Source organism: Momordica charantia (genome assembly GCF_013281855.1).
Source record: "Momordica charantia cultivar OHB3-1 chromosome 7 unlocalized genomic scaffold, Mcharantia_2.0 BLBB01000007.1, whole genome shotgun sequence".
Taxonomy (NCBI): Eukaryota; Viridiplantae; Streptophyta; class Magnoliopsida; order Cucurbitales; family Cucurbitaceae; genus Momordica; species Momordica charantia.
Window position 1 is genome coordinate 10,854,559 of NW_028275165.1, and position 16,205 is coordinate 10,870,763.

At 34.0% G+C, this 16,205-nt stretch overlaps 1 protein-coding gene and 1 long non-coding RNA gene across 8 annotated transcripts; one reads left to right on the forward strand and one right to left on the reverse strand.

Annotated features, from left to right (window-relative positions):
• Nucleotides 1-7,822, forward strand: LOC111024366 (uncharacterized). 7 transcript variants are annotated; one of them, XR_015792259.1, is made up of 3 exons: nt 1-140; nt 324-2,438; nt 7,690-7,822. It is a non-coding gene; the product is annotated as an uncharacterized LOC111024366 (long non-coding RNA). The 7 variants fall into 7 exon arrangements; XR_002603320.2 differs by lacking the exon at nt 7,690-7,822 and adding an exon at nt 5,468-5,789; XR_002603322.2 differs by lacking the exon at nt 7,690-7,822 and having other exon boundaries at nt 324-1,747; nt 2,013-2,585.
• Nucleotides 7,560-10,656, reverse strand: LOC111024365 (protein IQ-DOMAIN 17). The gene is made up of 5 exons (XM_022302019.2): nt 10,181-10,656; nt 9,903-10,106; nt 8,863-9,033; nt 8,624-8,767; nt 7,560-8,539 (listed from the first exon to the last, which is right to left on the reverse strand). Exons 1-5 carry the CDS (start codon nt 10,280-10,282, stop codon nt 7,736-7,738), a joined length of 1,425 nt encoding a protein of 474 aa, XP_022157711.1. The 5' UTR covers nt 10,283-10,656; the 3' UTR covers nt 7,560-7,735.
• Between the last annotated feature and the right edge of the window lie 5,549 nt (nt 10,657-16,205).

Sequence of the window (16,205 nt, forward strand, 5' to 3'; positions counted from 1 at the left end):
TTTGAAGGTCATTCGAACCCATTTCACAGTGACAGTGACCTTGTGTGCGAATGGTGACAATCCTCCGTCTCTCTAAGGGGTGCAAGAGACGACGATTTCCACCGACGCGGCAAAGACGAACACGCACTCCATTCTTTTGGGTAATGTTACTTCCTCCTATTTCTCGATGTTTTTTAGAGTTTAGGGCTGGAAGGGTTGGAGTATGCAGAAGTTGCTTCTCTCTGACAGAGCCAAATTTAGCCAAATTCTTTTCAATACTTCTGAATTTCTAACCAGCTTTTCCAAGTGAAGCCAAGTTAACTTATAGTTTCATGTTTTTTTAGTGATCATTTGGCCCCCGTTACAAACAACTTCGGCTCCGCCGAAAACAAGTACTCTGTTGACAAGCTTTTTTACCTATTGATGAGAGTTCTGCGCTCCCAGCTTCGGCAGCTCTTGAGTCAAATCATAGAAACGATGCCTGCGTTCTGGTTAATCTCAACATGGCTTGGGTCCTTGAACTCGCCCATGATTTGGGTATTGGGATGTCGTCTTTTCTTCCTTTTCCACCGCTTACTGTGCCATTAATTTCAGCATCCCCAAATTCATGCAAGATGGGATCATAGACGCCCAAGATCAGATAAGTCTCAACAACAAATAAATTTTTAAATTCCCACTTTCATCTCATTACTTATTCCTTACATTAAAAGTTATTTAGTTTCTGGGTTTTGAATAACTATATCTCTACCTGTATAATTGGGGCTGGAATTTTCATCATCGTGCATATCTACTCCAAAAACTTTCTAACAAGGTGGTCCTCTGTTTATCTAATTTAGCTTTTTAAGGCAAACAAGTCTTTTAACCAGTCAAGTGTTAACTTTTAAGGTTGGTTATCCATTTCCATCACATGGTGATAATAGTTTAGAAATTGACTGTAGTGGTATAATGCTTAGGAAGAGCATCTTGACAGTATTGTTTGATTCACTATACATTTCTAGTGGCATAAATGTTAATTTTGTAGAATCTTGATGTCAAATTGATGATGGATCATGCTATACTGAAGGTAGTCTGTGCTTCACATTGTCCTCATCTCCCTCTTGTTTTGCTTTCCCCCACATGAAACCATAACATTTTGTTCACTTCTTATGCTCTGTTTTAGTATTTAGTTTCTCATCTTTTTTCTACCACTTTGCATCTAAAATGGCTTTGTATATTCTTAAGGGATTGCTCCAAGATTATGTGCAGTCATTGTTTGATCATGAGGTAACTAGTTTCTCATCAATTATTCTTCGTTTCGTTTCATTTCGAATCGAACTTATCAAAACTTACCAGAATCATATGTGTTTACCTTTTTCATTGTAGGCTAATAGTTTCAAATATGCAGGGATATATTCTATCAGCATCAATTTCTCTAAGTTGAGTGTACTAGTTCACAGGATAGAGGATAAAAGCACGCAGTAGTTTTCAGTTTGAATATATTTTTTTGTTATATTTTCCGTTTGAATTTTATCCTTTTTCACAAATTACTTCAGTCCTTTTGACCATATTTGTTTCAAATAGAGTATTTGTGAATATAAGAATTTTATTTATGATCTCATGGATTTGTATTACTTAAGCTTGTTAATATCACTAAAAATGGAACTTGTTTTTCGTTGAATCAATTAAATATTTTTAAAATGGATGTGTACGTGGCAGGATTGGTGTAACGACATGTGAGGCTCGCATCCATCCATCTCATTTGGGCTTGTGACCAAGAGGACCAGAATATGTGAGTTGAAAAAAAGTCATAAACTACCGACCTTTAGATATATTTTAATTACCACAAATAGAAAATACAAAATGTGAGTTTGTTTAGGTAATATAGCAGTTACCTTAGGAGATGTTTGTTTGGGTTAGATTTTATAAAAAGATGAGTTATAAAAACTTGAGTTAACTTAGGAGATGTAGTTGAAAATGTGAGTTTCATACGTTTGAGTTTATATACTTCAAGATTTTCGTGGAATCTTCCGCAAATTTTTTATAATGTTGAGCAGGAGGTCAATTCCGATAAGAAGGAATTTTCTAGATTCAAGTTTTCTAAATGCAATGGTAATTCAGAACGGAAGTTTAGCAATTGACTGAGATTTGATTGCATATATTGTGCCCAATTTGCTGCTGCACTGAGATGTTATTAGCTACTGCACTTAAAGGTGATGATTTTGGAAGGTTTAGAGATTTTATCATGGTGCTTGTTCTTCTTACATATTTGCGGATAGTGTCAACAGCTTAATCAAGGTCGGTCGAATTGAGTCCATCATGGTTCTCGGAGTCGATAAGGAGAAGGGTTACTTTGATTTGCGTAAGAGGCAGGTGTCTAAGGAGGATATTCAAGCTTGCAAGGAGAGGTACAATACAATAAGTGCAAGCTTGTTCACTCTATAATGCGCTATGTTGCTGAGACTACGAATATCAAATTGGAGGTAACTTTGTGTTACCTGACACGTTTAATTTTTTCTTGTTGATCTTCTTTATCTTGTGTGCCTTTTCATCTTATATTTGATGTGTTGCCTTTTTGTAATGACAATGGTAGGGTTTGTTTTATGGTTTTTATGAAATTTTTTAGCTCATCATTTGATTTTGATGATTTTGGTTTTGATTTATTATATTCTTTTGAGAATCCTGTAATACTTCTCCTAAGTTTAAGTTAATTGACTATTCACTTGGAGTTCTATCTATATATTGGACTTCGACTCAATCTTCCATGAACCAATTGGAACACAGCCTTTATGAGGTACTATGTGTGTTTTATTGCTGTTAGGGAAGTTCCTGGTGTTTCTATATTTGTCGCTTGATAGACCATTTTGTCCTAGAAATGGAGTGGTCGTTTCGATCGAATCCACTGATCTCTGAGAGAAGATTTTCTCTCTGTATTAGGCTTGACACTCCCACCCAAGCATGTCACCATACTAGAAACATAACTCATACCCTTCAATGCACTAATTCGTCTATGCGATTTCACCAACTCGCCTGAACGTCTGACAGCTGAGATATGAACTCAATGGCCTATCAAATTTTCGTTTCCCTTTTCTATATTTCTCAACTGTTTAACTTGAGCTGATGGCAAATTCTTCTGATCTGTTCTGGCCATCAATGATGTTGGTCCTCTAAGGTCTTGCCATGAACCATCTGCAGCTACTCTGTGCATTGTCTGTCTCATTGAACCCTTGGCAACTCCAAACTCTAACACATAAACAGAAGATCTCTTGTGGCATGTTGCCACCACCCTGGATTCCCTCTTGAGCTTCCAGCAACCCCCACTAAACTCACTGCTGTAGCCATCGTCATTTAGCTTCCCTGCCGATAAGAAATCAAATCTGAAGCTAGGAATATACCTGACACCTCGTAGCACCAACTTGGTCCCTTCGCCTGTCTTCAAATAATCATCTCCAATTCCTCTCACCTTGAAGATACTCTCATTCCCCATCTTCACTAAGTCACAATCACCTACAGTAAGAGATGAGAACCAACAGTTGTCTGAAGCAACGTGCACTGATGCTGCAGTGTCTACTACCCACTAGTCCATAGATATGTTCCTTTGAACACAAGCCAGAAACTCTTTAATCTGTTCTTCTTCAATTATAACATTTGCAGTATTATTCCCCTTCTCAAAATCTTCTTTGAACTTCCTGCAAAAGTGTTTAACGTGTCCCTTCTTTTGGCAGTAAAAGCACTCCACTTCCTCACTAGAACTCCCACTACCCCTGCTATATCTCCACTGTTGCTTCCCATTGTAACTCATCTTTGCCTTCCCTTTGTTTTAAGTCATCAAAGCTGATTCAACATCATTTTCTGCCCCTGAAGTAGATGTAGGTATTTTCCTTAATTTTCTCCGGGCTTCCTCAGATAAGGCGGCATCACAAATAGCTGTAAATTTCAAGCTATTTTCCTCTAGCGAATTAGACACCGCGGTCTTTATCGTCTCCCAACTGTCAGGCAAAGACGTCAACAGCCTCATAGCTTTCACCTCCTCCTCAATCTTGACACCCATCCCTTATAATTTGTTCAAGATATCAGTGAATTGATTAACGTGGGAATTCACCGAGGTTCTCTCCTCCATGTGGATATTAAAATACTTCGTCCATAAAAGTATTTTTATATTGGCAGAAGGTTTTTCATACCTGTCTTGCAAGGCCTTCAATAATTCTTTTGTTGTAGTCTCTTTCGCCACCAGACTACAAACATTCATTGACAATGACATCTTGATATTCGCAACGGCCTGCTCATCCATCTCATTTCAATCCTTGTCTCGTCTGACACTTAGCGTAGGAAGACAATTGTGAATAGCTTTCTACACAACAACCTCCAAATCTCTCTTGCACGGTTATATTTAAAGATCGCATGACAAATATCCTCTTCTTTTCGATGACAGATAAAGCATAAGGGAAGAATATCCATCCCTCGTCTGGCACTTAGCGTAGGAAGACAATTGTGAATAGCTTTCTACACCTCCAAATCTCTCTTGCACGGTTACATTTAAAGATCGCATGACAAATATCGTCTTCTTTTCGATGACAGATAAAGCATAAGGCATCTCATTCCAATTCTTGTCAAGTCATCCCCGCTGGTCTCTCCCCTAAAGTCTTGTGTATTTTCTTGCATGTAAGAAATCCTTTACTTACATATTCCAAAAATTGAAATTCTCCCCAGTGAACTTCAGAACCTCTTCATAGTAATAGTGTGCGTGATATTTATCTCTCATGATGCTACAACCCTACAACTCTGATACCACTTATTTGGAAATTAACGGTCCTATGTTATTTTCCCTTCCACAGAAAATATTCACACACAATCAGAATATGCAAATAAGGATGAAAACGGTAAAGAACAAGAAAACGACACAGCAAAATTGTACTGATTCACCACTATGGACTACGTCCAGTCTTCCACTCAGATGTGGGTAATTCACTAGTAATTGTTAAAAAGATTGGATTCAAAACTCTCCCCAAAAATATCCCCTGGAGGTCCCAACAAAAGCTCCCTAACTTCTAAGTATTTTAACACAATAATACTTAGAACAGGAATGAAAAACTCACAATCATCAAGATACAAATATCCCAATAATGTTGATCTTGATCTGCCCCAAAGCCTCTGCCAATATCCGAACCGCCGCCACAACAAATTTGCTTCAAAACCACCTTAAAGTCAGCTGCTACCAAAATCCCACGGCTCCCTTGTTTTTCTACCACCCAACACATAAAAGTAAAAACTCATGTGCATATATATATAAGTAGGCGGCATAAGCCTAAAAAATAAAGTTGTAGGCTTTTGGCCCATTAAATAGTTTTTTTTTTTTTTTTTTTATCCACACCCTAACATTTCTCCAGCTAGAACTAGAAAGTTATGCATTTTTAACTATAGGATTGGAGGACTAAATCATTATATATTGAAGTTTGTTTTAAACTCCAATGACTTAAAAATTTGGGAACTGAATCGTTGTTTGGTTACACAGCACTAGAGAGACGACGTCACAATCATGAATTCAACTCCCACTTCTCAATTAAGCAACCCAATTGAGCATTGTTGTGGCTGTAAAACTAGATGAAAGAAACTACTTGTCTATGGTAGTTGCTAGTTCTTTGTTATGCTCTGTGGTCAGAAATTATAAAGTGTTCCTTTAGCTCCCTCACCTGATTAATTTCTGCAACAACTTGGGAAGTTTATGAAGTTTCTAAGACACTACAAAAAAATGGGAAAACGGAAAGTTTATTTTTAACATCACAAATATGCAACGAAAAGCTTTTATGCGACGAAAAGGTATTCGTATGGATTTTATAGCCCCTTCAATGCAGTTACATGTGAAATAATAAGCTTCAAAACACGAGATTGCTACTTAATTTATAAGGATAAACCTTGAGAAATATTTTAGGTTATCGAGCCGTTCAAAGCCAAAATCGAATCACTTCAGACCCGTTTGATAACCATTTCTGTTTTTGGTTGTTTTCTTGTTTTTAGTTTTTGGTTTTTTGTTTTTAAAAAACAAAAACAATATATGTTTGATAATCATTTTTTGTTTTTTGTCTTTGAAAACTAGAAAACCAAACATGTTTGGTAACTCTTTTTAGTTTTCTGTTTTTTAAAAGTTAAAAAATTGAAATAAGAGAGAAAATTCTATGTAGAGTAGAGATGATAATGGTGTGGATGCAAGTGAGAGGATGTTATCCAACATTCTCTCGTCCGTGAAAATTTGTAATCTCGTCTCTACCTCGTTCTTTGGTCTGAGAGATGTTCTCGAGAAGAATTATTGGTTTTATAATTGTTTTTAATTATTTTTATAATTTAAAAAATAAAAAAGCGTAATAAATATTTATTAATTATTTAAAAAAATGGAATCGGGACGGGGTACGGACATGCATTTCTTATTTTTAGGGTCTGACTCTGCGGAAAAAAAAAATTATAGTAGAAAAAATTTAGAGATAAAAACAAGATTCAAAATATAATTTTTAGAGAAAATAAATAAATACATAGATAAGTAAAAGTTACCATAAAAGAAAATTGAATGAAAAAAGAAGATGAAATAATAGATTAGGAATAAAAAGAAAAGTTATAAAAGAAAAATATTAAAGAGAAAAAATATTGAAAAAATATTAAAAAAATTGAAAAAATATTAAATTTGTAGAGAGAGAAATCGAACTGCTCTGTTAGAAAAAGAATAACAAATAAAAATACATAGAGATAATTTAGAGAGAGACAAATAATAATAAATATTAAAAGTACAAAAATTTTAGAGAGAGAAAAATAAATTTAAAATAAGATGAAAAATTTAGAGAGAGAAAAATAAGATGAAAAATTTAGAGAGACAAATAAATATTTAAAGTACGAAAATTTCAGAGAGGGAAAAATAAATTTTGTAAACAGAAATTTATTTAATAGAATAAAAAATAAAAATACATAGATATGGAAAATTTGGAGAAAAAGACAAATAATAATAAATATTCAAAGTATGAAAATTTTAGAAAGAGAAAAGTAAATTTTGTAGAGAGAAATTTAGAAATAAAAAAAAAATTTAGATTGAGAAAGAAATTTTTTATACATGAATATGAGAAATAAAAAAAAAGTTGAGTATTAGTAAAAAAAAAATCAGATTTAAAATCTGTTTTTGAAAACTATCTTTTTTAATTAACATAGAATTTTAAAATCAATCAAATTTGATTTACAACCTATGGTGAAGGCCACCAAGCTTATATACTCCTCAAGTATTTGACCAGAGAAGTGAATGCAATTACAATTAAGGAGAACAAGTATTGGACATAGAGATGATTTAAGATGACCCTAGTTCCAACTTTCTGGTGGCAATAAAAAGAAGGCTAGGATTTTAGAATGAAGAGATAGACATGGAAGAAATTTCTTCAATTGAGATGGCACTGCACTTGCCCAATTTAGAGTCCATGTTACAAGCAGTGGGTAGCAATTTCTCCAAGTTTTGGTTATTCTGGTTTAGAATTTCAAGTTTAAACCTTTTTTTGGATAGATGAACTTAATACAAAAAACTTTTGATATCTACTGGGTCCGAGCTTTGGGACGGACATGAGTGCCTTTGGATATAGAAAAGCAAATCTCCGACTCACCGTTATTAAAAAAAAATACAAGTCCCGACTTCATATTCCAAAAATACAAGTCAATCATATTAACTATTCTCTTTAATTACCTCATCTTTTTTCTCTTGTTTTCAAGTCAAATTACAAGCCCGAGAAATTACATTCCCAAACTGTGGATTTCATCATCTCAACCACCTCCTGAGATCAGCGGTTGAAGAAGGAGAAACCTCTCCTCCATGGCTCTCTGTATAGCAAGAAGAATAGTTAGACCGTTCCTCCAACCCACCGTACCTTCCACAAGCACTCTTGAAGCTTGGACTCCTCATGTTATTCCCATACACTCCACACCCCACCATTCTACTGTAAGGATCCGGCGGTACCGGATAAGAGAGTCGCTTCCTCGCTGTCCCAGCTCGCTCCCTCTCTGGCGTCCCTGGCCTTTGCCTCGGTGCGCTCTGAGATCGGACTCGGGCCTTGGTCGACTCCGTCGCTGCCATGTAGTTAGGCAGTGAAGTCCCACCACTGCCCACATTGTTGCTGGTGCTGTGATGTTTGGACCTCAAGCTTGGCGTTTGAGATGTAATGTGATGGCTGTTTCTGTCTTCTCTGCTGCAGCGGGGGCTCGCGGACCGGACTTGTTGGATCGGGCGGGTTTTCGACGGGGACGGGGTGATGGGGTATTGGTGGTGGTGGTGGGGGGCTCGGTGGAGCGGGGAGGAAGAAGAAAGAGAGTTGGATCTTTGTGATGGGTGATGCTGTTGGCCAGTTTGGTAGTTCATTCTGTATAGATTTTCGGGTGCTAAGTAAGAGTACGGTCGAGAAGTGTCGATTTCAAGGGTTTTAAGGGGCTGTGGTCTGTGATCTATTGAAGCTCTTGCCCTGGTCTCCCATGGCTTGTTCGCCATCCACTGATCAAGCCACTTCGGTCCTTCATCAAGCTCCATTTGGTTTCCTATTGACGGGCTCTTTCCACTCCTCCATATCATCTTATATTTAAAACATACCAATGATGAGGAAACAAGTATAATTTGAATAATAATTAAAGGCGAATGAGCAGAATGAGAAGGTACCTGTTGAGAAAATGAGTGAGACAAAACGTTATCGCGACTCAAAGCAGCATCTCTCCTATGTTGCAACATCGCCTTAACTTCTTCAACCGTGTGGGGACGTTCATCCCAATCGTCCGCTACACTACTTCCTTCTCTCGACGAACACTCGACCCAAGAAAACAAAAAAATGGAAAATTGACTCTCAACATTTTCTTTTGTTTTTCGGTGTGTAAATTGTAATGTTGATGATAAAAACTTACAACAGATTTCCTTTGGGAGAGCCTACTCCGGTGATCCAGGGCGTGGGCCTGCAGTCTCAGCAGCGCCTGCATGCACTGAAGCGTCGTGTTTGCCTGTTTTCTCACGTTGTGGCCTCTCACCACTGCCTGTAACTTCACCACTCCCTTCAGCGCCCGCAAAGCCCTCCTCGCCTTCAAATTATTTACCATTGCTTTCAAATTTCACAAACTTTTTCTAATTTTTTACAATGACAAACAAAAATCAAAATTTTGCTTAATCTTCCACCATTTTGTTTTGAATAGCGGGGTTGCAGGGATTCCAACTTATGACTTATTAATCAAATACAGATGTCAATTACCACTAAGTTAAAACTTATGTAGGCAAATTTACCATTATTTTAATAATTATTTATTAATAAAAAAATCATATCATTATATTTCAAGTGATAATCAAACAGACCACTAAATTATATTCAAGCTGACCATAGCATTCCAGTCTGCTCATCTAATTTCTACCTAGCTAGCATCTATTTATGTATTTATTATTTTATTTTATTCTAGAAAGGCATTAAATTAAAATAACGTCCACTGGTTACATTTCTTTAAAGGTACTTCTAGTCACAAATCTGTTTGTTGGGTAACTCTAGTATTGTCAATTACCTTAATTAAGAAGCATTATTCAACACCATACACTAATTGAGTGAGAGTTGAAATGGTTGGAGGATTGAGGGTAATTTAGGCTATGGAGTAATTTTGACACAATCAAATTTACTTTCGATTATTTTATAATTTCTATAATCACTTATATATATCATGGTAAAACGTTGGAATATGTATGTTTGACGGTAATTTTGTTATGAACAAAGTTAATTTTATCACTGTTAAAATCACTTCCATTTAAGATAATAATCTTTTACCAGTAATTTTTACTATCCAAAATCATTCAAAGAAGTAACTCACTTCGAAATGATTCCTAGTGAATTTACTGTCAGAAAATAGTTATTAAAGGAGAACTTAATTATCAAAGAAACACGCATGGTGTTCATGGAAAAGAGGCTCACCAGATACCCTCTAAAGGCGGTTTGGATCACAACGGCGGCATGGCGGTAGCGATCCAAACCGGAGCGGGCGAGCCTGGTGGGCTGGACGGGTTCTAGAAAGGCTGGCGGAGGCGGCTGCGGCGGCGGGGGTTGCAGGCCGGCGACCGGTTCCGGGCAGTGATTATTTGTGGGTTTTCTGAAAATCCAGCGGCGTTTCTCTCTACCCTGCTCAAAGAAGAAGAAGAAAATTGGGGCTTTGTTGAAATTAAATTATGAGTATTATTTATTTAATATATTACCTTTTGGTGGTCATTCTCGTTATCCTTAGTGGGAGATCTGAAAGCCCTTTTGACAGCACTCAACCATGAACTTGAGCTTGAGCTACCTCCATTCTTCCCCATCCCTCGATCGCATTGACTCAGAAAAAGCAGAAAAATAAAAAAAAGGAAAAGAAAATTAGGAAAAAAGATTTTCGGAGGAGAGATTTCCAACGATGAACAGTACTTGTGCTGAACCTGAGGGAGCTGCTACTAATTAACTATGAGAGAGAGAGACAGAGAGACGTTACAAATAATAGATGTGGAGCAGCGAAGCAAGGAATCTATGATATCGTATTTTCTATTTTGTTTTAAACATTACTGTTATGGGCTCAAATATGACGTTACACGTGGGTAAATTTCCGAGGGCCACGTGGGTTGAGGGTTCGAGAGTCTCAACCCAATAGCTCGAGGGCGGAAAGCCTACTTTTCTCCAAGACAAGCAGCCATGCTCACCCATCCTCGTTAGAAAAAGAATAAATAATGGATATCGGTTGGGATGAACTATCTCGCTAGTTGAGTATATTTTTACCACCAACCTTAATCTTAATATGATCCACGGTACAAATCAAGTTTCGCAACATGTGCTCCTAAAACGCTCATCTATAAGCAACCATCTTCCAGAACATAAATTTGGTCTCTTCTTAGCTCATTTAAATCCAATTTATGCATCAAAATGCACTAAATAGGACATCACGTGGTCTTCAATTCGATCTTGCAGGTTGCAGAAAAACGTCAACATTTACTATTCGAGTCTACATCATTGAATAGAATTTGGACATCAACAATTATCGATGGACTTGGTCAAATGAGTAGGTGAGTAACAAAATTTAAGTGTGGATGTCAATAAATATATAAGTCTAAAATATCAATATTTATCAATACTAAAATATATTCCAAAAAAAATCATAACAAATATTGAAATTAATGAATAAATATTTTATTTAACAATTATTAACATTAATGTTATATCCCTATCAACCATGTCTACAAATTTTTTAGAAAAGTAGTTTTAATCATTTATTTAAGAGGTTTATATGTGAATGAAACACCCTAAAAATTGGGAGTGCGATGTGTTAGGTGGATTAAATTTGAGAATACTAAAATACTATTGAATTTTATTTATTTATTAATTGATTTATCATTATCATTATTATTATTTTGGGAAGGGTGAATTTCCGCTTGGTCCAAGGCAGATTTATTATTTATATTATTATTTAAGATGAAGTCCGTAATTGGGTGTTGAATCTGAATTCTGACACATAGAGATAGTAATTTTTTTAAAATTTTTGTGCATTGGAGTTTGGCAGCGGGCATAAGGTAATGACGGTGTCAGGAGGGGTCAGAGAAAAGAGTTTTTTTTTTATTTTTTCCTTTTCTCTTCTCTACAACGAGTTTGTGTACTAGAGTTTAACTTCAAAAGTTAAACTCTTTGATTGGTAATCACATAACCTAAATTTGGAAATAAATGATTCAATTAAAATCATAGTTTGTATTATTTGTTGAGATATGTATTTGATAATAGATTTGGTAATTGAATCTCAATTTAAAAAATTGTTTAATATGTATTTAGTAATATATTTGTAAATTAAAAGCAGTTGCAAACAAAATTTTAGTTTAATCTAAATTTATATTAATTAATTTATTAACAATTTTTTTTTTATAAATTTTGTATAATTATTATTTTACAAGAGAATACGTATATTTTACATGCTTTAATTTTAACAAATATAAAATGAGTTGATAATATGAAGTAATATATTTATCAAAGTTTTTATCAATTTTAATGTAATTCTGCCTATTCAAAATTTCAAATTCTGAATCTGAAAACACTGAATGTTTTCAGAATTTCAACTGGTTGAATCACAGAATTCGAAAATAATTTTAAGAAACGAATATTCAAAATCCTGTCAAATGCTCCCTAAATCCATTTGATTAAGTGAATCTGAAAAAAAAACACAATCTAATTTGATACTGAATTATGCTGAAACAACTGTTTCTTTCTTAAACTTAAAAAAATAAAAAAATAAAAATAAAAACCTATTTTGATTTTGGTTTTTTTTCAGTTTTTATTCATTTTGATCTAAATATTTTCAATTTGTATTTTATGTTTTAATCCTTCTACTTCATCAATTTATTCTCTACCTACCAAATGTTCACAAATTTTATTTAGGATCGGTATGGTTGGTAATTTGGATGTTCTTTTTTTTTTTAGATTTACTTAATCAAATAAATTTAGTGAATATCTAGTTGAAATTATGATGTTTTCCGTGTTTTTAGATTTTGAATTTGAAATTTTAGAAATATAATTACCTCGAATTTTTTTTTATAAATATACTATTTTAGGTTATAAACTCATTTCATTTTTTTTAAATCAAAAAAAAGTTAAATATAATATATTATAAAGTATATAATATTATAAAATAAGAATTCTACAAATTTTATAGTATATATGTTAATAAATTAATTAATATTATTTTAAAATGAACTTAATATATTTAGTTGGCAACTACCCTTAGTTTACAAATATATTACTAAACACACGTTGAAATTCTTTTAAAATTAAGATTCGATTGGTAAATCTACTACCAAATAATACAATTTTATTTTTCATTGAATCCCTTGTTTTCAAATCACCAACTAAATACATCTTTAATAACGTCGTACTAAAATTATGATAAAAATAAAATGTATGAACTAAAATAGTCATTTTGAACCTACCAAGATTAAAATGAATAAAAATTGAAAAATATAAAGATTGAAATAGATGTTTTAAAAATATAGAAATCGAAATCAAGTAAAATTGAATTTATACACTAAAATAATATTTAAATAATAAAAAAACTATGAAATGTTAAAATGATACAATACAATAGCGAGGGCTTTAATAAAAAAGAAAAAGAAAATTTGATTTGTTTCTCCCGCCAAGCGAAATCCAAAGTGGCATTTCTATTCTAACTAGGTGAAGAACACTCACGTGGTATCACGTGCTATTAGCAGCAGCCGGAGACTGCTCAGAATTATGTTCCTTTCTAGCCACGTGCTTCACTTATTCACTGAACTTAGTCAATGTCTTTTATGTTGACTGCCACCTGGCATTCTACCCACTACATATTATATTTCCTTTTTTTTTTAATTTCACTTTTATGTTTTGTACATGAAAAGTGAAGTGAAAAGCAGGCTCCATCCGACGGTTTTCATTACACACCCAACAAGTTATAAATTACACAACGCCATAAATATAATATAAAAGACCTACAAAAATATATTCTAGGTAGTTCGACCCCTTAATTGGAGATAAGTTATTCGTATAAAGATTTGTCTGTCCAAGCAAAGTGGCTTACTTCTTTTACAAATCGCATGACCTGCAAAACAAATGTGAGCAGTCAATAATGGTGGTAGAAGAGAAGTCGAGTATTTGGAAGAGATTTGAACATATATGAGCATAAAAGATTACCCAACTTTCTTATAGGTACTCGATGCTAAATTTGTTTGATAAGAAAGGTAGAGATTTCTTCCCTTAATTTCAGTCAGGGCTAGTCTTGCGGTGGGCATTGACTGCAACGCGCACTGAAGACAATAATGTTAAGGTGAGGCCAACCCAGCTCATCCCCTTCGGTCGAGCTGACATTACCAAATTGGTATTTCCTTCCGATATTTGACACATGACCGCCCAATTTTCCTCTCATAATACAAGTACCTAAACATGTTAACTATGCTCGGATTGATAAATATACTCATTGTTCTTTTCAATTCAAATTGAGTCATTGTTAAAATTATCTCATAGTAATAAGAGAATGATGCAATTGGGTCAAAACACTCTATTATTTAGTTGAAAATATTCTATGTTTCAATGGGATGAAATAGAAAATATTAGAATGAATTAAATTAATTCTTTAAAATGGGAAACTACATAGGGATAACAGCATAAATAACTAAATTAAAACAGTGGTTTGGATAGATGACCAAAAGTTTCTAAAATTGTACATATGAGCAATGTAATCTTAGGAGTTTTAATTTTCTGGCAAAATAATTGACTAAATTGCCCATGCAACTAAATTATCTATCTAACTGCTATTTAATGGGGTGTTTTTCAACAACTAACAAATATCTAAAACCTAGGGATTTAAACTAATTAAAAAAAATGCTAAACTTTAAAATCGTATAATCTAAGAGATTTTTTTTTACTACAATCGAATTCAAAGTTTAAAATTATAATTTTTTTTATCCCAAAATCCAGAGAGTGACAGAAAATCATCTAGATCTATGAAATCGGTAAATAAATTAGAAACCTTCATCCGGAAACTAAAATGAATTTTTGATGAAATTGATGTAAACACCGATGGATTTTTATTTCATAAAATTGGTTTTTGTAGGGACTAATGATATAGTATTTGTAGAATAACCAAACTAACAATCCTCTAACCAACCCATAACCACCCAAATAACAAACTAGCCATTAACTAACTAAGTAGCCGTGGGACTAATTAATACTTGTTGGGCTTTATGAACCATTAGCATAACTATTTAAGAGCCGTTAGGCTTAACTAATTAAGCAATCATTAAAGTTACTAGGGGTAAGGACTTGAACTAAACCAAAAATCGACCCAAACTGAATTGATTCGGTTTGGTTTAGTTCGATAATTATAAAATTTAGTTCGGTTCAGTCCAAGTAAAAAAAATAAAATAATGATAGTTTACCTACCTTTTTTGACCCCAAAAAAGTTTTGTTTTTTTTTTGTTTTTCTTTTTTCGCTCAAATGACCTATGCCTTCAAAATACCTTTTTCTAACCTAAAATAGCATTTTCTGATACGCCAGTGAAAGTAAATGTATGCAATTACCCCTACTTTTGAATTCCTTATAACGTAAAGTTAGTGGCAGACCTCGAGTGAGTTCGACTAACCTCGCTCATGTTTTATTAAAATAACCACATAAAGTTATTGATGGGCGAGAATTGAAGATTACTATATTAAGCTCCAATTTGAGTTGCAATTTTTATATAAATTTGAGTTGCAGTACCTGACGGGATCGAATCCCGCAGCGGAAGCGCGCGAATGCATGTGCTTCGATCTTGTTTTAGAATTACAACGAAGGAAAGACATAAACATGATTAAAACGAAAGTTAGTGAAACATATCTTTGAAGATACCTCTTCAACGTAGACACCAACGCCACCAAAAGACCTTCCTTGCTATCCTTTGAACATTAAGAACTCGGTTTATGGTAACCGTCTTATAATTGAGAGGGAAATCGAGAGATCGGGAGAGAGAACTTTTCGTTGGAGTTTCGGAAACTTAACAACAGAGGACCGGAGAACCACATAAAAGAAATTGGGGGAGCCTCCCTTTTATAGGGAATGAGGGGTGAGGGGGAAGTCACCACTTCCCCACCCATTTTCCCACTTCCCACCATTGGGAAAACCTCCCCACTTTCCACCATTAATGGTGGGAAGGGGAGGTTTTCCTCCCATTTTCCTTTTCTTTTTTTTTTCATTTTTTTGTTTTATTTTTAATTTAATTTAATTAATAATTAATTAAATCGAATTTAATTAATTACAACAAGAATTATTAATTTAATTTAATTAAATCTAATTTAACTTAACCAAATTAACATATCCCATTAATTTAATTAAATCACCTAAATTAATCAACCATATTAGTTACAAATTCTAATATCCATCTCTCTCATAATTTTGAATCAAATTCAAAATTAACTCTATATTATAATGTATCAACATACATTATGTTAATTGCATCTACAATTAACTTTGGTTTCCGTTAACAAATTTGAATAATTCAAATTCTTTTCAAAACTAAATGTTCTTAACCATCATTTACGAGCTAGCAAGGGAACCTAATGGACCTACAAATTGGAAGCTCCAACGATACGAAATTAATTGATTAAACTTATTAACCATATTAATCAACATTCGTTAACTGTCGGTTACTCCACTAAAGACCTACAGCTGCATTCTTCTCACCGTAGAATATTTTGCGTCCACGGATT

What these genes read in the sequence shown, in the direction of transcription:
- LOC111024365 (XM_022302019.2), bottom strand. Translation starts at nt 10,282, where the DNA reads ATGGGGAAGAATGGAGGTAGCTCAAGCTCAAGTTCATGGTTGAGTGCT. An exon ending in CCGCCTTTAGAGGGTATCTG is followed by an intron (nt 9,034 to 9,902) that starts GTGAGCCTCTTT and finishes AATAATTTGAAG; the next exon opens with GCGAGGAGGGCTTTGCGGGC. An exon ending in TCTCCCAAAGGAAATCTGTT is followed by an intron (nt 8,768 to 8,862) that starts GTAAGTTTTTAT and finishes TCTTGGGTCGAG; the next exon opens with TGTTCGTCGAGAGAAGGAAG.